Source organism: Erithacus rubecula (genome assembly GCF_903797595.1).
Source record: "Erithacus rubecula genome assembly, chromosome: 8".
Classification (NCBI taxonomy): Eukaryota; Metazoa; Chordata; class Aves; order Passeriformes; family Muscicapidae; genus Erithacus; species Erithacus rubecula.
This window is the reverse complement of record NC_136659.1, coordinates 22,041,135-22,062,701: the sequence shown is the minus strand read 5'-3', so window position 1 is coordinate 22,062,701 and position 21,567 is coordinate 22,041,135. Positions and strand designations below refer to the sequence as shown.

The 21,567-nt window shown below is 56.9% G+C and overlaps 1 protein-coding gene across 5 annotated transcripts in view; it reads right to left on the bottom strand.

Annotated features, from left to right (window-relative positions):
• Positions 1 to 4,232: 4,232 nt before the first annotated feature.
• The window catches only part of LOC306804741 (non-homologous end-joining factor 1-like), a 48,358-nt gene continuing 31,023 nt past the window's right edge, over positions 4,233 to 21,567 (bottom strand). For 4 of the 5 annotated variants that reach the window (XM_079311703.1, XM_079311707.1, XM_079311704.1 and 1 more), the window contains 3 exons: positions 5,311 to 5,428; positions 4,963 to 5,066; positions 4,466 to 4,684 (listed from right to left, as the gene is read on the bottom strand). In XM_079311703.1, the coding sequence (XP_079167829.1) occupies positions 4,604 to 4,684; positions 4,963 to 5,066; positions 5,311 to 5,428 (303 nt within the window). In that variant the 3' untranslated portion in view covers positions 4,466 to 4,603. Of the gene's footprint in view, positions 4,685 to 4,962; positions 5,067 to 5,310; positions 5,429 to 21,567 lie in introns of all 5 variants that reach the window. The other variant, XM_079311708.1, reaches the window with a different exon arrangement.

Below are 21,567 nucleotides of genomic sequence, written 5' to 3'. Positions count from 1 at the left end.
CGGGGTGGCACCCCCGGGGCTCCGGCCCCCGCCGCGCCGCCTGCTCGCCAGGGGCCCGGGCCTGCGGGCGGGGATCAAACAGAGCAGGGAGGCAGCTGGTTGAAATTTAACCACAATATTCTCGCTCCCCATTGTTTCCAGGGAGGCCCGATATTTCCACAACAGGATTATGGCATCTGATTAACTCGCTGAGACAACAATGAGGGGCTGGGATGGGCTTCCCCTTCTAGCTGCCAAAAGGGGAAAGTAAATATAACACCCTGATTTCAGGAGCGAGGGTTTGAAGGGCCTCCCCCTGGGTTCTCCCCAGCTGTGTGCTGGGGAGGGGTCCGGCACAGGTCCACTTGCACACCCTCTGGTTCCCTAGGATCTTCCCAGGTGAGGCAGTGTCTTGGGATGCCCACATGCACACAAACTCTCTCAGGGATGTTCCCTCACCAGGTCACTCATAGGGATACACAGTGCCCAGGTTGGAATAGCCCAGCCAGACATCCAGCTCTGGCTGCTGGACTTCGCTGCTCTCAGCAGGGCCAAGCAACCGGGACAAGAGGGATGCAGGCTGGGGAGTCAGCATCACTCACAGACTTGGGATGCTGCTGTCTAACGCTCCCAGCAGAACATTTGCTTCACAGGAGCTGCAAGCAAAGTGCAGCTGGCCAGAGGTGTCTCCATCAGGTCTTCATACTCAGTAGTCATGGTCCATCAGAGTTTTGTACTGGTTTTCATACTGCATACCCAAAAACAGTGCCCAGAGCCTCTGTGAAGACCTGCCACTAAGCAGGATGGTGAGATGCAGCTGTCCCACTGCTCCTACATATGATGGAGCTAGGGCATCTGGCCAGCAGCCCCAGGCCTCTCCACTTGTACACTTTTTCAGCTGATCTTTCCAGTGGAGCATCCTAAGCAAAGAGAGCAGAGGGGATGTACCACAGCACCATTTTCCACCTCTGCCCTTGGCTTCTCAGGAATGTAGAAAGGACACAACTCTCTGTGCATCACTAGTACAGGAAAATTAGACCCTATGGACCCTGGACTAGATTCACAGGATCCTTCAAGGTAGTTTGTGCCCCCAACAAAGGGAGCCTAGCTTCCCAGTTTCCACATCACAAGACTGTGAAGCAGGATGATCTGGGATAGCACTACATCTGGAGGCTGCAGCACTTCCCTAGGGAGAAGTTCCCTAAGAATGCCAGTGTCACAAACCCAGACCTCCAAATAACCTCTGCAGCCTGCCAGCATACGGTGTGCATGTCACAAGCCACTGACCCCCTTCTAGCAGCTCCAGGCTCACAGTGAGCAGTAACCCTGCCCTTGCTGGTAACAGTATTCATGTCCCATGGAAGCCCGGGTTGGAAGACAGGGAGTTGGGTTTGCTGGTGACAGCAACTCCTGCCCATGCAGGGGCTGTGGCATTGTGCATTGGTTCTGGCCACAGCAAGCAGTGACAGTGCCCTATTGTTGGGTGCAGAGTCCATCACCTCTCCACGCAGCATTCCCAACGTCAGCCAGTTCTGCCAGGCAAAGCCTGCAGGCACATAGGGCTGAGAGGGACAGACACCAAGCACAATAGGGTAGCCAAGCTGGGTGCATGGGGAGGCAGCCAGAGGCTGAGACAAGGTTGGGATAATCAGCGTTTTAGGGAGAAAATTTGCCTCGGTAGGGGCACTCCTGCTTGGGTTTCCCCCTGATGGGAAGAGACCCTTGCTGCTACAGCGGAGGTGGGAGAGAGCAGCGAGTGTCCCTGTATCACATGGCATTTCCCTCAACAATCAGCCACTCTCAGGCACTGCCGGGACTTCTGGCCTGGATGCCAGGACGCACTGCTCCTGCCTGCATTCACAGGACACCAGTGCCTCTTCCCTCTGCCCTTCAGCTCTTCCCACCGCTGCATCCCCCTGTCCCTGCCCCGCGCGGCAGCGCAGCATCCCGAACATCCCGTGCTGGGCTCCCAGGGCTGCCCGGAGCCGGGAGCTGCGCAGGGAGAGCGGGAGCGGAGCCGAGCCAGGCAGTCTAGGTGGTGCTATTTCTCTATTTTTGCACTGGACGGGTTTGGGATTTTCCTCTCCCTATTCGCTGCCTTGGTCGTCTTCTTCTCTCTCTCTCTCTCTCTTTTTTTTTTTTTTTTTTTTTTTCTTTTCCTTTTCTAAAAATACTTGACAGCGATTGAAAGGTCCCTTTAATCGAGGCCACAGAGCCCTTATTAAGGGCACGGGTCGGGGTGCTGGGCCGTGCCCAGCATAACGGCTTCATTAAACCCTGCGAAAACTAATATTTATGGAATCAAATTTATGGAGGCTGAGGCCGAACTTGTGGCCTTTAATGTGTGTCGGGAGCTCAAATCCAGCTGGCTCCAGGGAGGAGGGGGTGGGGACAGTGAAGGAAACCCCAGCATGACAGGATGGGACAATGTGTAGTGACATTCCCTGGAGCTGGCGACAACCTGGGCCAGGGAGGAACCAGTGGCCCCACGCTGGAGTCCTGAGGGCCAGGGTCCCTGCGGTTCCCTGGGGGACATTGGCAAAGCTCTTTTTCCTACTGTCTTGACTCTCCTGCTTTTATTTACCCCCCATCGAAGCTCCTGCATCCCCACCTTCCCTTGCCTTGGGAAAGGGGTGAATGGAACAGGATCTGTCCCTGCAGCAGGTCTTTAGGGCTGCTGGACACTCCACAGAGACTTTGCAGCAGGACAGGCTCATGAGCAACATCTCTGAAGCATCCCTGGGACTGGCTCCCCTAAGCTGAGTACCCCAGGGAGAAACAGAGACAGTAATTCACAGGAATGACCTAGGGATGCAGGTGCTGGTTTGCATCACCCACTCCTGCCCTATGGAGCCCACCAGCCACTGGCACAGCCAGGCTGGGATTGTTTCAGCCCTGCCTCTCCCTGTGATGTCTCTTCAGACCCAAAAGGGGTAGACAAGCCAGATGCCCTCATTGGGGTGATAAGCACTTCTCCTGAACGTGCTGGCAGGCATGGGGGAACAGCACAAACTGCAGAGCCAGCACGAAGCTGAGGGACCAGGCTCACAACAGAGCAGTTCCTGCACCAGAGATGGACTCCATATGGATGGAACAGGGGTTGCACGGGGCAACCTGATGACAGAGGATACAGGAAACTGTTAAGCTGCTAAACTCCTGCTGGCCCAGTCCTACCCCTCTGCTAGTAGCAGGACCCTCCCTGGGGGTAGGTGCCCAGCAGGCAGACTCAAAGCTGCCAAGCTAAGATGCTTGCAGCTGGGAAAATGCAGGATACGTAAGCTACGGCAGTCGGCACAAGCTCCCCATCCCATGGCTTTCCCTCCCACCACCCACCCTTGCCCTGCATGCTGCTCCCTCAGAAAGGAAATATAAAAAGCAACTGGTTGCACTCGCCCTGGGACTGGTCGGCTGTGGCCCAGCAAAGGCCCTTTCATTCCCCTTCCACAGACACAGGGGCTGCTCCGGATGTTTTTGTTTCCCCCTTGCTGCCCAGGAGAATTGCAGCTGGCCCAGCCCCAGGGACCAGGGCAGCCGGGGGCATGGGTCCCAGGAGAGCAGCACCACTGACTGCAGCCTGCCTGCTGTTTTCGGACCTGGGAACAGGAATAGGGTCCCAGTCCTGAAGGAAGCATGTGGACCCAGGGGCTGGAAGAGGAGAGCAGGAGTGGATGGATGGATGGATGGATGGATGGATGGATGGATGGATGGATGGATGGATGGATGGAGTGTGAAAGGATGGAAGTGGTGCTTTGTGTCCAGGGAGCCTCTGTAACCTGCTCCAGGGCTGCTCCCAGGCCTGGCAGCATTCAGTGACTATTAACTTTTGGTTGTCTCCTTCTCCTTGGAGCCAAAGCATGGATCAACCCAGTATCACCTGCCCAGTAACGATGGTGGAGGTGCCTGCAAATGTAGGGTGTCCTGCAGCCCATCCAGGTCCATCCAGGGCCTTTGCCAGCCTGCTTCTGCAGGCACCAGCACACGGTGTGTATCCTGGTATGGGACAAGAACAGGGGCTCCAACCCCTCAGCATGCTGTGCCCCATGATCTGAGCATCCTCTTGTGCACACCCCAAAACACATACTGCTGCTCAGGGTGAGGCACAGCATGCTGGGAGCAATGAGCTGCTGTCACCTCACTGTCCAGAGTCACTGCAAACCCCTGGGACATCAGGACTGGCCTAATGCAGCAGCACCAGAGCTTGCATCCCTTCCTGGACACTACTGACCTCGTGGAACAGAGTAGGAGAGGGAATCTCACCCAGACACAGCCATTTATTGAAAACCTACTCAAGAGCAGCCAAGCCCCACAGCTCTGCCAGAGCCCTAGCTGTCCCACACCCACTGGCAGCATCCCACTCACTTCTCCCAGGTCCAGCACTGGCTCTGCCATGAGAGGAATCCTGGGCAAACTCTGCACCCAGAAAGAGTTAGAAAAGCTGTTTCCTGAAACACGGTTGAAGAAAGGAGTTCCATCTCCCCAACTGGAGACATCTTGGGAGGGGACCATGACCTGGGCAGGGTCCATCAGGAAATGCAGAGAAGAGGTAGATGATGCATGGTGCTCTGCACTCCCTCTCTTGGATGCTGGGGGAAGCAGAGACCTCAGCAGGGTTGGCAGCAATCTTTCAGCTGAAGAGCCCTTTTGCCTTCTTTGGCTTGGCCTTGGCTGCAGGCAGCCGGGGCTTCTGAGCTGGGGAGGAGGCTGGCTGGAAACAAAGAGGAGGCAGTGTCAGTTCCACCTTGCAGAGTCATGCAGGATGTGTGCAAGTGTGCAACCAGTGACATTCCTGTCACCTAAGTTGTGGGAGTGCAAAATATATACACGTGCAATCACACACTTTCCAGTCAGGATGCATGGGGTAGAATGGGCTGGGAACCAAGGTGAGACTCCTAGCCCATCCTGGATGGGCACAGGAGAGGAGGGGAAGGAGATGTGGTCCCATCCTGCCCTTGGTACACAGAGACTTTCTAGAGCTGCACTCACCGAGGTTCTCTCGCTGGAAGATGTCGTTTCATCCTCCTGGGATGGAGCAGGTGGATGGGGATGCTCTGTGGTTTCTGCAGTGGCTGCTGTATCCACGTCACCCTCTGGTACCAGAAAAAGATGCAATTTGGGATTGAGATAAGGGAGCATGGGGCATTACCCAAACTCACTCCAGGAATTGTGCTTGGATTGGGAGCCCAGCCCATGGGGGAAAGCAAAGGGAGAGAGTGTTGCATGAGGGGAGCTGCACCTGGGGCCAGACTTCCCTTACCCCAGGACACGGGGCTCAGCAGCCAGGGGAACAGCTGCATCACATGCTCCCCATGCCAGAGCTGAGAAACTCCTCACCAGAGCAATGCCGTTTCCGAGCCTGCTTGGCCTCCTGCTGTGTCACTGCAGTGTAGAGCTGCTGCAGAGCAGAGGCAAACGCCTGCCCTTCTCCCGCGCCGCAGATCCCGGGCAGGGTCTGTGGGAGAAAGCAGAGGCACCATCACCCTGACAGCAAATCACCTGCCAGGTCACCTGCCACTGAGCTGCTGTGGGGCAGAGAAGGGGCTGTGCACCCCTCTGCCTGTCAGGCTGCATCTGTTTCACCCCAGGACTGCAGCAGAGTTTGTGGGAACAGGCAGCTCTGGCACTGGGTGGGATGTGGCTGCTCCAGCTGTGCACAAGCACACACACAAACACACACACACACAAACACACACACATGTGCACACCCCTGCACAACTGCTCCAGACAGTGGGCTGCCTTGCCATTGGGAGGCAGACTGCAGAGGTTTTTGGGTCATTCATGAAATGCTGGAGATAAGATTGCTCTGGAAGGGCTGTGGCTTCCTTGCCTGCAGCAGCATGGGCTGCACTGGTGAATATGGACAGTGAGCCTTGGGCAGGGACATGACCTAATAAGAGGTGGGAACAGGTAGCCCCTGCCTGCCATTACAGCCTGCAGAGCAAGGCACCACAGAAAGTGAAAATTATGTGACAGTGAGACGAGGGATGCCCAGGTTTGTTCCCAGTCTGCCAGAACAGCTCCTGCCTCCCCGCACACACGTTCATTCCCTCCAGACTTGCCATGGGAAGTCTTCCTCCTGCTTGTACCCCTTGCCAGTGGGATGCCACTTTTCCTGCTGGATCATGCTGATGCACATGAGAGATCTTGGCAAGCTGGGGGAGTACCACACTCCACTGGGAACATAACATAGCTCACAGTGCTCAAACAAACATGTGCAGGGATGGGGAAACGTGTCCTGGAAGGGCTGCTGCAGGGGTGTGTAGGACACAGTGTGGGCCTACAAGTGCAGGTGAGTGTGAGCATGATGACAAGCACAGGGACTGTGAGTGCAGCAGTGTGCACATGAGCATGGCTGCTCATGGGTGCACACACAGCTGTGTGGCTCTGTGTGTGTGTGTGTGTGTGTGTGTGTGTGTATGTGTGTGTGTCAAAGGTCTGAACACACTAATCTCTGCCCTGCTCCACACCCAGACAGCAGGAGAACAAAGTGTAACAGATAAGGTAGGATCCTCTCTGGGCCAGGAAAGTGGGGAGGGAATGGGGACGCTCAGACCCACTCAAGGCCAGAGTCCAAAGCCTGACCCCAGCTTCCCAGTAGCAGAATAGGTAGGCTGATTCCTCCTCCCTGCTCCCTGCCAGACAGGGTGGCAGGATAGGGCTGATGCCAGGATGGGTTGGCTGGTGCCCAGACAGACACTTTCCATGCAGGTCTCATCTCTTCTGCTGGAGTCACAGGCATGAAAGGCCCATTGGCTGTAGGAAATGGATGGCACTGACATCTGCTTTTTGACCAGCTGCTATACAGGTCACCTCCTCTGTCCCTGCCCACTGCCACTGGAGGGAGCGATGCTCTGCTGCCAGCATCCCACCAGCATCCCACAAGCATCCCTGGGATTGCTTGGTACTGGGCAAGCACATCTCCCAATGCCTCATTGCCCAGCCTCCAAGTTGTTAGCTGTGCTGGCCCATCACAAGGTCCCAGAGAGCAGGAGGGATGCTGAGCACCTCAGGCACCCCAAGGATGCTCCTGCCTTGCATGTCTCACCCCACAGAGCCTGGGTTGCACCCAAGGTTGCAAAAGCAGCATCCAAGGCTGGGAAGGTGACTGCACTTCAAAGGCAGGAGAGGGCCTGGTCACGGGTGGCCGGCACAGCCCAGATCAAAGGCACAAGGTGGAGTCATAATTCAGAGAAAAGCAAACAGCAGCTCCCAGGAAAGTCAGGAATGGCAGTGAAGTAAGCAAAGTGTACTAGATAGCACTGCGTGGGTCAGTGCCCCGGGAGGGCAGGAGAGTCCCCTGCAGAGCCAGCCAGCTCTGGGTGCCACTACCACGGTGCTCACCCCTTCTCCCTGCCACCGACGGGTCTCTGGGGAATGCCAGGGCAATGGGGCAGGCTATGCATCCAGAGTGCTGCCCAATTCCCTCTGCTCCAACCCATCCAGGATGGCACCTGTGGCCAGGCACCCCAAGGCTGCTCAGGCTGCTCCACTTCAGAGCATTCAAGCAAGGATCTGGGCAGGGCAGCTGCTCACTCAGTGCCCAGCCTCAGCTGCCCAGAGCCAGCACAGTGTCCCCACGGTGCCCCTGGGAATGGGGCAAACCATCCTTGCAGCCACCCAGTGTCCCCAAGAGCAGCACACACACCCCCGTGGAGGTGGCACCTTGGGGAAGCACTTGGAGAAGAGTGCCCAGTGCCACTGGGGGGACTGGGCATCCGGGGTGGCACAGGGGTCTGCAGGTGCAGGGCACCTGCTGCCCACGCCTGCGGGAAGGGCTCAGCTCCAGCAAGCCCAGGGTGGAATCTGGGAGTCAGCGGCCACTTCCTGCCGCTGCCCTTCCCGGCGGCTGCAGCCCGCGGGCTCAGGGCCATCGGGTGGCTGGAGCTGGCCCGCGGCGGGACTGGGAGGCTGCACTTCACAGCCCCGGAGGGAAATGGGTTATAACCAGAGCTGGAAGCGTTTCCCTGCAGAGCTATGACTCAGCAGGGAGCAGAGCGTGCTGTGCCGGCCACCGGCCACCTGATGGCCCCGAAGGCTGAGAGGGACAACGAAGTGTCACTTAGAGGGCTGGATGGGGGACAAACCCTGGCTACAGCGGATTTTCCCCTTCCTCCTTGCCCTACTGCTCCATTCTGAAGCTGAACCCTGCTGCAGACAACTTGTCCCCACTGCACCATCAGCCCTGGCCTCTGGTGACTTGTTTTTCCCCGATTACCCATCTCCAGGATAAACATGATGTCTGAGCTCCGGGGAGCCGCACAAGCAGAGAGCTGGCAGCTGGGGGAGTGCTGGCCAGGGTGCCCCACACGACTCGCCAGGCACCAGAGAGCGATGCCCCGGGAGCTGGCATGGCTCGTCTGGCCTGTTATGACTACCTGGCCACAAGGCCAAGTGGGATGCCCCAGTATCAGGAGGGACTCAAGGCTGCGGTAGCGGCACGGGAGGCTCCGCAGCACACCCTGAACTGCAGCTGGAGGGGGGTGCCCAGCAAAGGGGGGCAGGTGCCCAGCCTCATACTGAGAGAAAGTTGTGCTCACTGACAGCCCCACGGTGTGGAGGGGCAGCTCAGGGGGCTGCTATGGGGCTGCACCCCAGTGCAGAGTTGCAGCAAGGTCAGAGGTAGGCAGGGTACAGAATCTATCTTCAAGGCATTCTGCATCTAGCCACCCCCTGCCCAGGATGGGTTTGCAGGCAGGCTGGATCATACTGGGCCCCCGCACCACTGCCAAGCACCAGAGTCTAAATTGGTCATGCTCAAAGCTGAGGACTGACCCTTTCATTATCACACCAGACGTTCAAAGCGGTTACCAACATTCTTCACTACAAATCCCACATTCCTATTTTTTAATATATTTTTAACTGGAAAACAGAGCGAATGGGGCCTGTTTGGAAATTACAGCCTGGCTGCTGTGGCTTGTATGTCAGATCTGCCCACATTCCCGTGGCCAGCCTCAGCACATGCTCCACAGGGGCACACTTAATAATTCCTGCCGGGGCTGGAGCCAAGGGGTGTGCACCAAGGGGGAGGATGGCTTCCCCAGGCAGTCCCCGTCAGCGGGCTCCATGGAAGCGACGTGCTGGAGTGACAGACCAGGAATGGCAGACTGGCTCTCTGGCACTCACATGGCCACTGCCATACTGGCATGGATGAAATCTGGTGCTGCTGTGGCAGTCGAAGGTGGGCAGGGGAAGGGCTCCATGGCTGGTGCACTCCTGTGCCTCGTGGCCCGGCTGCCCTTGGCACTCTACCCTGCCACAAGCTTTGTGCATGCTGCTGGGATTGGGGCTGGAATGGCTTGCTGGATCTGTGCTGGGAATCTCTGCCCATGTCAGTCAGACTAGGGAGAGACCCACTCTGGTATCCAGATAGATGCTCACCCATCCTCTACCAGCAGCTGAGGATCTGTCTGCAACAGAATAGATGGAGAGGGTTGAACTGTGCCCTTTTAGGTAGTATCAAGGGAGGGAAAGAGAGTGCTTATTCCCTGGGAATAAGCCCAGCCCAGTCTCCTGCCCCAGCTCCCCTGTGGGGCAATGACCCTCTCCCTGGGGACAGAGCCACCTTCAGCCCCCCCCAAGGTGCCCTACACTTACCAGTGATGTCCTTTCCCAGCTCCTCCATCTATCTTATATCTATTTGCACTCCCCCTTCCTGCAGCAGTCCTTGGGACACTCCATACCCCAGAAGCAAGTGGCTAAAGGACCAGCTCTGAGACTGCACTATCACTGTCTCCATCCCTCCTGTCATGCACTGCCAGGAGATGTGCAGCAGTAGCGGCAGCAGCAGCGGCAGCAGCAGCAGCTAGGAGAGCTGGCGGTGCTGCCAGCCCGCCCCTGGAGCAGGCACGGGCAGGATGGCCAGGGCTGCACAGGCAGGCAGCCAGGCTGAGCACACCTGGCAGGAAGCGGCGGTGCCGGCAGGGGAAGGCAGCCGGAGAGCTGCTGAGAGGTGAAGGGGTCACCCCGGGGAAGAGCGGGTGGTGAGGCCGGGCCAGAGGAGCATCCCAGCCCGGCCCAGCCCAGCCCAGCCCGGCACGGCACAGCACTCCTCCCAGCACCGCTCCGGCCCTGCTGCCGGCAATGTTTTCCTTTCCCCCTGACTTCAGGGGCCTTTCCAGCGAGCAAATGTCAGGCGCATAAAGAGCGGCACTGTGAGCGGAAGATGGAGCGAGAATGCCTGCCCGGTCCCTCCGTAAGTGCTGTCTCACACTTCATCAAGGCAGCCTTTGCAAGCGAGGCACCCGCTTAACAACCAGCAGTCTATGCTGGCCGGCGACCGCAGCAGCCCCAACGCTCAATACCCTTTTCTTTTCTCCTTGTGCTGTTTCTGTGGCTTGGGTTACAGCCTTTCTCGCAGACACTGAGCGGAGGGGCGTGGTGGCAGCGGGGGCTCTGCATTGTGCCGCTGCCACGTCGGGGTAGGTGCTGTTTCCCCCCATGCAGGGATGCTGGGGGGGTTCTATACCTGCCCTGCCCGCTCACTCCTGCATCCAAAGCGCAGGGATCAATCCCAGGGAAAGCAGGGTCAGCGGCAGAGCAGAGGTAGGGCAGGAGGTTGCAGCATCTCCTCCCCAGTCCTGTGAGGACCAACCCACCAGGAGCAGCCTGGGGCTTGGCAGAGACCCTGGTGGAGGGTGAGTGGTTCCAGCCACAGTGAGCTGTCCCTACCCCATCCCATTTGGAAAGAGGCCTGGCAAGCAAACCCGTGGGCATCCAAGCCTTCCCCCTGCCCAAGTGCTAACAAAGTCCCTGAAAAAGAGTTGTGTCCAGTGCTAGCAGTGCCCAGCACTGCCTCCCCACCTGGGCAATGCTGGAAGATGTTGGGCCTTGCTGCACAGGGTCTGGTGGCAGCTGCTGGTAGCACTCCCAGCTCCAGCTTGACCATGGGCTTTTGTCCCCTGTCCAGCAGCCCATGAGGTAACAGCAGAAGAGCCTTCGTGGAAGCTGGCACTGGGTGCCAGTTTGGCAAGAGAGATGGACAAGGAGAATGCCCTGAAGTGTAGCAGATCACAGCATGTCAGGACTAGTGAGGACTTGCTTCCAGGAAGGCAGAGTCACAGGCTGATAGTATCTAAGTCCTTCACCTCCACTAACCTGACCTATCACTGACACAGGCTGCCTTCTCCAGAAACAAGAGCAGAAGACATGAGACCTGGTGGCCAGTATGCCTCTTCTCCAGAGTGACAGCTCAGGCACCTCGCTTATCTGTGAGGAAGTTGGGTGGCTCACACTGCCTTGTTATTTTAGGCTAACTTGGTGAATATGGATGCATCACTCAGGTTTATTATTGTAGGGTTCCTCCACAAAGTGTGCCAGCTCATGCGGGTTTATTATTGTCTGCTCAGGAAAGCTGGACACATTGCACTGGTCTGTTATTGTAGGGTTGCTCAGGAAGGCCAGCCAGCTCATCCCAGCTTGTTATTATTGCACAGAGCTCATGGGGGGCTGGCCAGGAAACTTCCTGCAAAGTGGGATGATGGAAAGGGAGCCACACCTGGTGAATCATAAGGATGCTGTGTGGTGATAAGGAACAGCAAAGGGTGGGATCCAGCACCTCGGCTCCACCCAGCAAGGACAGGCCACTCATTCATGGGCACAAGCACACATGGTTCCCCTGGGACCTTTGGGGCACTGAGGCTAGCAGAGGCAGCTGGAGTGTGGGTCAGGGCTGGGAACTGGCAAAGCAGCCCTCATACTCCTTGAGAAACAAAATCTGGGGGTGACAGGGGGACAACCATGGAAATACTGCACCCAGTACATCCCTAAACCTGGCATACAAGGGATTAGGTGAGTTAACAAGGCGCAGAGAGGAAGCTGGTGCTGAGCCAGGTGGGATTAGGGGCTTTTGGGGGGAATCTGGGTGTGTTTAGGACCAAAGTTGAGCAGGAGGCAGTTGCTCCACCCTTGTGGCTTTGCAGTTCCTCCCAGGCAGGGGTGCAGCCATAGGGGCAGCCCCTGGGGATGCTGTCTCATTGTCACCCGAAACTTCAGCAGGAAGCGTTTCTGTGTGGGGCAGGGGGGCAGCAGGGCTTACTGCTGAGCTGCCTCAGGCAGATCCCCAGGCACATGGCCCCAGTAGGGTTGGGTCCAACATGCCCCAGCAGCCCTGGCAGTGCTGCTGGCACAGCCACTGAGTCACCATCACCTCCCCTTGCCCTGTGACAGACCGTGTTTCCCAGGCATGGCAGCCTGCTGCTGTCACCCCAGGCTGTGCCCAGTTGGTACCAGCTGCCCAGACATCCCTCGGGCAGTGCCCAGCTGTGCCAGGTGCCCAGGTGTCCCCCCAGGCCGTACCCAGCTGTTCCAGTACCCAGGTGTCCCACGGGCAGTGCCAGCTGTGCTCAGTGCAGATGTTGGTCCCCAGCCAGGCACTAGGATTGAGTGTCAAGAGAGCTCTCCATGCACAGCAGCGGCGGCAGGAGGCCAGCCTGCCCTGTGAGCACACAGCCCTTTCATTCATGGCAAAAAATAGCCCCCCAGGGTGTGGTCCAGGCTGGAAAAGCCCCCTCCATCCCTGGCCAGCCCATGTTTATTCAATAAGGGGGGGACACACTGCCCTCTCCCTGCCCCCCAGCCCTGCACACCATCTCCCTGCCAGAGTGGCTGCTCTTGGACGTGATTCGTCAGGTCCCCCCTGGCCAAAACACACAAGCTGGGGCTGGGGGGAAGGTAAAACCCTAAAAAGCACTGGGTTTGTCTCCAGGAGGAGCAGCCCGTGGTGATGTCATGAGAGTTTGCAAGCGGCCACATGAAAGGGACTTGCTGCCCAGGAAATCCACAGGTCAATGATCCTTCAGACAAGCCAGCGATTCTTCAGTGGGCCAGGAAGGAAACCTCGAGGAGCCCAAGCCGAGCCTGCCCTTGCCCCAGGGACATAGTTTGCCCCCAGTCTCATGGCCCCCCAGGACCCCAACCCTGCCCCACAGACCCTCCATATCCCCTTCTCAGCAGCTGCAATTCACAGCAGCCCAATCCTTCTGCAAAATGGTAACAACCTCTGTCCTGCAGTCCCTGGGCACCATGCCTCTCTCCATGGACTACCAACACCCTAACCCCTGCTCTGCAGCCTCCAGGGTCTGAATCTCTGTCCCACAGACCCCAGGCCCTTTCCCTTTGCTGGTTTGGGGGGAAGCACCCCTATTTCCATGATGATTCATCAGGCTGGGAGTGGCAGGTGATTTAGGGTCAGGCAGCGCTGTGACCTGACAATGGGGATGCAGCAGGGCAGAGGGTTCTCTTTCAGAAGGATTACACTGGGGACAGCTGGGAACACACAGATGCAGCCCCCTCAGCCCCCTCCCCAAGAGTCAGCCAGGTTCTCAGCCTGCTGTAGCAGGCATTGCCGACATGGGCCTTGAAACCAAATCCACTGCCCAGGGCTCCCTCTCCATTTTCCATAGGTGCGGGATGCAGTGGAAGATGCAGTGATGAGGAAGATTTGCCTCCCTCCCCCTCCCCACCATGCAGAAGACATCTCTGGATTCACATCCAAGCCCAGTGTTCCAGCTCTGCACATCCCAGCCCCTCCATGGATCCTGTGTCACACAGAAACGGGTGATGGAGCTGCCTTTCCTGCCCCATCACAGGCTGCAGCCCAGAAGGGGCTGAGTGGCAAGCGAAGATCAGTGTTTTGACTCTGTGCCCTCAGCACCTCCTATGCATCATTTTAGGAGGTGGCAAGCAACCAGCCTGTCCATCTGCAACTTGCCCATGGAGACACTTTTCTGCTCTTATTGCTCCATCTCCCCACCCACAGGTATGAAGTGACAAGACCCTCTGCAGCCCCAAAGGTGCCTGGAGACCAGCACGTGTCCCAAGCTTGTGCCATGGCACATGGGGACACTGGCTGGGAAATCCTTGGTGCAGCAATGGGCATGGGTGTCTCCACAATGTGGTGTTGAGGCTCCCTAAGGCCAGCTGAGTGGTGACTGGAACCCACTGCCCTCAGCAGAGAGAGGGTCTTTGCAGAAGGGCCAGCTCTGAGAAAACCACAGCCTGCGACTTCTAGGACGTGGGGGAACTCCATGCTGCTGGTACCCAAACTGGTCCATGACAGCACTGGCCTCATGGAGGGGACAGGGACAGTGGAGAGGAGATGGGAGACCCCACATTCAATGCAAGTCTCTCAGGACTGTTCCCTCTCCCAACTGGGCCCAGGTTGGGATGTCTGCTCCTGCTGCCCCTGTGTCAGCAAAGAGAGGGGACTCAGTTTCTATGACTGTCAATCAGGCACTTTTCACCAGAGCTAAAAATGCACTCGCAGAAGGAAAACAAAATAAAAACACAAAACAAAACAGAGAGGTGAAAAATTCCTTGATATTTCTCTCCTGCAAATCCCCAGAGCCAGCAGAGAGGCGAGAGCCCCCAGAGTTTGTCAAGCAAACACTTTCACACCCTTGGCCACGCTCGGCACGCTGCCGCTGGAATGCCAAATATATATTTAAGCCCTGCTCATCAAAGGAGTCTGTTCGGAGTCGGTTTCAGGCAACGTGCATGTGGGTTTGGCCTGGAGAGAAAACCTGGGATGCGGAGAACATTTCTTGGGGATGGGAGGCAGCTCGCGTGCACACACACACCCGTGTGAGATAAATGACAACCTCCAAGGTCGTGTGGCTGTAAGGTCGCGGGCTGGGCACGAGATACCTGCCCGCCGTGGCACTCACCCTTATCAGCGCCTGTCGCACTCTGGGGTGGGGATGTTTAGGCTGGAGAGAGGCCAGCAGCCATTCTGCATTCCAGCACTGTAAACTTTGTCAAAGCTAAGCGAGCTCAGCCAACAAAGCCAGGGCCCAGCAAGACAAGCAGGAAGCAGCACTTTGGGAGAGGGCAAGATTGCAGGGACGTGGAGGGCTGCTCAGGGCTGTGCACCTCGTCATGAGGTGATAAGAAGCCTCGGCTTGGGCTCAGCACTATGCAACAGTGAGACACAGATAGAGTGCTTCTGTAAGTCCAAGGCTGCAGTTTGCCAGGGTGCCACAGATCCTGCTCTGCCTCCCCTACCTGCACTAGGCTGCCAGCCATCCCATAGGACATCACTGCTTTTCTGTTGCCAAACCACCCCCAGTCCTGTTCTTGGAGGCATCAAAGGCAGGGGGCTGCTGTTCCACAGCTCCTCCTCTCAACATGGCTTTGCTGGAACAAGCTGGACACAGCAATGAGTGCTTAGGGAGCACACAGCAAACAGGAGACCTGCATGGACTACTCCTGTTTCTCTCTCCTTCACAACCCCTGGTTCCAGACAGCCCAGGGACCTATGACCATCTCATGGAACAACCTCAGCATCAGAAAGATGGGGAAATCTCTGCCTATATCCTCCTCTTCTGTGTGGGGCTTGCAAAACCCCAGTGCTGGCTGCAGGGGCTGAAGGCAGCTCTGCAGAATGCCACACATGGGTTGGTGACAGGGCAGGAGCTCCATCTCTCCATCTCCAGACATGACAGTCTGACATTTCCCCTCTCTGTCATTGCTCCAGCCAAGAGCAAAGATATCTTAGCCCAAATTTTGTACCTAATCCCAGCTGACAGAGCTGCAGGTTGGGGTCTGGCCAAGGGCTGGAGCTGGACAGGGCAGGAGAGATCATTGCCACAAGCAAACAGAGCATGCCAGCGCTGTGAAATCAGGGATTACGCGCCTGTCTCTGCAGCAGGACCAGCCCATCAGGCTGCAGGGAGAGACTCTGGTTATGGCAGGGGCAATCCCAACACGGCAGGGCCTGACCCTGCACTGCCATGCCTCTCAAGATGGGTTCATCCCCAGGTGAGGGGAGGGATTACAGCACCACCACGGTTGGATTTCAGGCACCTGCTGCAAATAAAACACTCTGTCAGGGCACCTTCGCCCTTTCATCCCTTGGAGAGAGGGACAGGGTCCCTGTGGTGACACCTGGGGGAGGCACAGAGGGATGGGGAGCTGGGAGCCGTGGCCCCAACCCATGCTGTGTCGCTCCACCTGGGCAAGCAGATTTCCCCTTGTTGCTGCAGCTTCTTCCATCTCTGTCGTGCCAGGTTCAGCCACTGCAGCCCAAGCTGCTCCCTGCTTTCAAGAGTGGGGATCCCAGCCTGTTCTGGGAGAGATGAGCAGAGCTTCACTGCTCCCCCTTGGGCAATGAGGAGCAAAGACCTTCTCAGCTCTGGCAACTGCTTCTTTTTCCAGCCCCCTGGCCACTCATCACATCACTCTCTCCATTCATTCTTGCCTTGCTCAGAAGGTTTCACCTACCCCTTGCCATCTCCAGACAAAACCATGCCCTTTGACTAAAACAGTGTTTTTTTAAAGCCTCACCATTTTCATCCCTATTTTTCTATGCATTTTTTTTCCATGCAGCACTATCTGTCAGCAGCAGCACTGGAAGGCAAGGTACCAAGGACATCTGATTTCAGCTGCCCTGTGCTCACATAAAATGTGCTCAAATAAAATTCGCAGCTCCTCTCTCGTAGAACACCACCACCCTCCAGTCTAAAAATTCACCTACCTTCAACCTTATTCATAATAACATGCTCAAATATATTGTCTCCTATGTGGTGCCAGGCTACAAAATCCTCCTCAACTTAAAGCCCTGATACCACCATGGCCAGGTCTTTCTGCAGGCTTGGAGAAGTAACAAGGGACCTCTGCAGACCCACCCTGCACTGCCATCAGCTGCCATCATCTCAAATAGTCACAGAGATCTTTCTTTACTCCCCAACAACCCCAGCTCTTTCAGCAGCCCCAAAGTGGAGGAATGGGGTTCCCTCAAATGCTCTGCCTCTGGGAACTGAGGTTGGCAGAGAACCTCTTCAAACACCTGGAAGCTCAAAAGGCAGCTCTTCAAGTGGACATCAGAGCTGAGGCAAGGACTGGGCTGCTCCTCATTCTGCCCATGCTGCCTCCTGCAGCTGGTGCCCACTGCCTCCTACCAGGCTACAGATCTGCAGCCTCCACCCGTGCAGGAGAGCAGGAATCAATTACAGGGCTGGCAAAGGCAGGGCTGCTCTAAGGCTGGCACGTGGCACCAGCTCCAGCGGCCACAGAGCACGTGGCACAGCGCTGGAGGCAGCTGGCTGCGTGCAGATGTGCCACTGGCTCATGGGGAAGAGGCAGGGGAACCACTTGAAAGCCCTGCTATGAAAGTGCTGGTAAACCAGGGCCACTCCTCTGCTCCTCTGGCTTCATGTGTATTTATAGTGCTTTGGGTGCCCACCCTGGGGAAGTTCAACCCCAGGGGTGCAGAATTTTGCCAAGCCAGCCATCTTGTCTGCCATTCAGCTCCCCAGACTCCCAGCAAAGTCCTGGACCCTCCTGCTAGCTAAGATGCTCCAGGCTGGGCTCTGACCCAGCCCATCAGAGCATGGATACAGCAGCATGCACTGGAAGGACCAGCCCTCATGCAGTGCTCTCAGACAACCAGCCTGTACAGCACAAATGTATGGACAAGCCCCACCACACCAGTCTGGTGACAAGGACAGACCCAGCCAAGCCATGGTCACTCCTTGGAGACCCACTGTTGCTAACCCCAGCTGGCTGCAGCTGGGGTGTAAGGTGTCCCTGTTCTCCCCAGGGCTGGATGGAATGACTGGAGGCTCCCATCAAGCTTACAGGCTGGTTTCCTTGTTGAATGCAAAGGGTCAGGTGCCACCCTGTGTCCCAGCACCCAACAACTCCTGGGCACTGCAAGGGTTTCTTGAGTCTGCAGGCAGAGGAGAGCTGAGTTCGCAGTAGGTAAATGTGATTCTGCTAACCCAGACCTCACAGGGGCTGCTGAAGGGCTTCAGGGAAGGTGGGACATGAAGAGGAGAAGGAAGAGCAGCAGTGCCATGCCCTCAGTGTCTCTTGTAGGATGCAGGTCCTGCATCCTCTCCTCCTGCCAAGCACTACATCCAGGCATTACTCTGTGCACAATCCTGTCTCTGTACCTAACCCTGGCTCTGTCTAACCCCAGCTCTGCTGGCACCTGCAGGGTCAAACATGGCTGTAGCCCAGCACTTGCCCCTGTGAGCTGAGGCTTGTGTGCCCCCGGTGTCTCCCGAGGGCTGCAGGCTGAGAACACCCCCCACACAGCCCAGAGCTGTGCTGATCCCGGGGCTGAGGGGCAGCACTGTGCTGATCCGGAGCAGGTGGCAGCTACGGTGCTCCCCCAGCCAGCGGCGGAGGAGGAGCTAAATTTATTCCCCCGATATGTGGGCAGCGGGAGGGGACCGTGGGGCTCCTGCAGCCTGTCTGCCCCATGCGTGGCCAAGCCTGTCCCGACACCAGTGACGACAGCACGGTCCTTTCGGACTGTCTCCTTGGCACCCGCGTGTCCTGATGACTGGCCCTGAGCGGACCCAAGTCCTTCCTCCTCTGACCACAGAGGGGAAAGTTTCCAAATTAAAAACCTAAATCTGGCAACAAGGTGCCCATGGCAGGAACCTTTTAAACTGGCCATTAAAGTTTATAAGTTAGACGGGCACCAGGAGCAAGCGGCGGAGCTGCAGGAAAACAGCCGCCCCTCCTTGAGCAGCCTGACCACGGCTGTCCCCAAAGCCACAGGGCAGACGTCACGGCATGACCTCACCTCCATCACCCACTGCTGCCCGGCCCCAGCCCCGTGTTTACCCCTGCCCATCCCTGCTGCTGTCCCTCGGAGCCTGCTTTTCCCTTTGAGGTCAGGCAGCAGCCCCGGGGCCTGGCGAGGAAAAGGAAAAGAGCAGAAAGAAGGAAACCAAACCTCAGCACCCACAAGGCAGGCTGCAAAACACGGAGCCTCAGCAGCCGCACTGCGGGGATGGTGGGCTCTGTCCTCTCTGTCTCTCCCCCAGCTGCACCCCTCCTCCCTGCCTCTAGGCTGCTGGAAAAACTCCTGCAAGCCAGGGCTGTTCCCACTGTTATTCTCCCATTTTCCCACAGACAACACATTCTGTACTGTGGGCAAGATGGGCTGGGGGGAGGAATTGGATCCAATTTGTTGACCTATCCTGCCCCAGGATGCCAGGATGCACCGCAGGCACCCGAGAGATCCTGGCCTCTATTCCAAGGGATGATATGCTATGGAGTGAATGAGTGGCACAGCTTTTCCCCAAGCCCAGGTAGGGTACCTGCCCCTGGGTAAAGCCTGGGGTTTCAGCCAGAGGAGCTTTGGGGGTAGTAGACACAGAAGCCTTGGGTGCCTGGGCACAGACGAGGCTAGAACCTCTCCACTCTTTCCTGCCTGTGCAGGGGCACTTCAGCTCTAGATGTCTCAAAGAGGAGCCACCAGCCTTGGTGATGTGTTGCAGGTGCATGTGGGATGGAGACTGGCCTTACCTGTTGGGGTGGGAGGGTGGACAGGGAGTATAAAACCCCATGGGCAGCAATACTGGAAGAGTCCTGGAACCAGCCTGAACAACATGCTCAGCTGGGAGACCCAGAACACAGATGAGAGCCACAAAAGCCACATGGGTTCAGAAGGGACAAGGCTGGGGGCTGTGTGGCTGCAGGGCTGCCTGCAGCAAACCCAGAACACCGGTCAGAACAGGCTGGGAAAGCCACTGTCCCCATGGGCTGCTGTTCAGAGCCTCACATGGCACACGTTGCCCACCATCACCTCCCGGAGAGGTTTGTGGGCTGCATTTATAGACTCAGCCACAGCCCCTGGACCTTATCTGCTGGACCACACGGTGCTGCCCCTGCATCCAGAGCATCTCCGGGAGTGGGAGGTGTCACCAACCCCCTCTGCACCCCAGTGAGTCAGTGCACACACCCCAGCCACTCACACTCCTCCCCAGGCATCGATCAGCGGGGAGCGCACACACACACACACACACACACAAACAGGGCAGCCTCTGCAAACAACTGCTTGTTAAGTTAAAATTAAACTCTACACAAATATTGACCTTTGGAGGGGACATAAACTCTGCCAATATATTTACCAGCTTTATAAATGGGCCTGACCACAGTGCCCTGTATGCAGAGGTGGAGGAGGTGAGGGCTGCAGAGGTGCCCAAACAAGGCACATTCCCCCCTTCCCTAAATGGGGAACAATGCTGCTGTGCCCCCAGCTGCCCCCCACCATTCTCAGTCCCTACTCCAGCCTTTAGGAGAGTAGATGGTGGGCATGAGGATCCACTTTTTCCCCCAACTTGTGGTTTCTCGCAGGAGCAGCCAGCAGTTCATAGAGGACACAGGGGAAGCTCTTGCCACTTCTGGACTTGCGAAATCGGTCAGCAGAACAGTCCTGATGCTGCTCCTTGTCTTCCAACCCTTCTAGGCTTCTGCACTGACTGAAGCTGCACTGTCTGGCAGGAGTACCCACTGCTAAGCACAGCTGCCCAGCACTTGGGCAGGTTGCTCTGCTCATGAGGCCATGCCCCCTCTGTGGAGTGCTCAGCACAGTCTAGGGGGTTCCCATCTCTCAAGGGAGACCCAGAGCTCAGGGCTTGGCTCTTCATCTGGAAATGCTTCAGGAGAAACACCAGTAGTCTGCAGCTGGAAAGAAGGCACAGCATCACTCTGCAGTGGGCAATCACCCCTCTCAAACCCACCAGAGCTCTCCAAAGGAACCAGCATTCCCAGCTGAGCATCTGGGGTTTGCAGTGGGAATCGGAAAATTAGGACAAGATGCTTCCATAAGGAGGACAGCTAAACCAGTTTGGCTGTCATGGGAGAAGATGCAAGCTCTTCTCAAAGCCTACCCCTTAGGTAAAACACAGGAAGCAAGCTGGAATAAATGGTGGCAGGCAGAGGGTACAAATGGGATGGGATGGGATGGGATGGGATGGGATGGGATGGGATGGGATGGGATGGGATGGGATGGGATGGGATGGGATGGGATGGGATGGGATGGGATGGGATGGGATGGGATGGGATGGGATGGGATGGGATGGGATGGGATGGGATGGGATGGGATGTAAGAGCATTGTCAAGAACATTAGTGCAATAAGTTGCTGTTGAATAGTTGGGCAATGAAGGAGAACTTGGGTAACAGCCCCAGCTACTGTGTTAATGCAAGGGGAACACACTGGCCTGGAACTCAGCAAGAAGACGACCTTGCACATCCCAAGGAGCCCATGATGGGACCATTGTGCCTGATGCTGTCGCTGACTCTGAATCCTTGGGCAAAGAGGACGACATAGATGTGAGCACATGGTCTGGCTGAGCGTGCACCAAGCAGGCAGTGGAGCTCAGCATGTAAGGATGACGGAGGGTGGATTCAGGAGATGGCCCAAGGAGCTCAGCATGCAGACCCAAGCAGAAGGACACCAAAAGAGTGTGCCTGCACCCAGAGCAGTGCATGCAGTGGCTGGGCAGCGAGAAGAAGTCTCGTGCCCATGCTGGCTGCCTGGTCCCTGGCCCCAGGGATGCAGAGAGGAGAGCACAACACATACAGCAGGGGATGCCCAAGTTCCAGCTCTTGGAAATACTGAATAGAGTCTTATTCAAGCTGATGTAAAACACTGTTAAAACACACAAAAATCCTTTGAGTAATGGGCGAGCGGGAAAGAGGCATCTATAATTAACAGTAACTGTTCGAGACGGTCGCTGCCCAGAGACGTGTACTGTGCAAAACCACTTGAAAAGGCCTCGTCTGAAAGGCGAAGCCTGGGGTTTTTCAAGAAGCCCGTCATGTAACGATCCTGGCCCTTCCAAAATAATTCT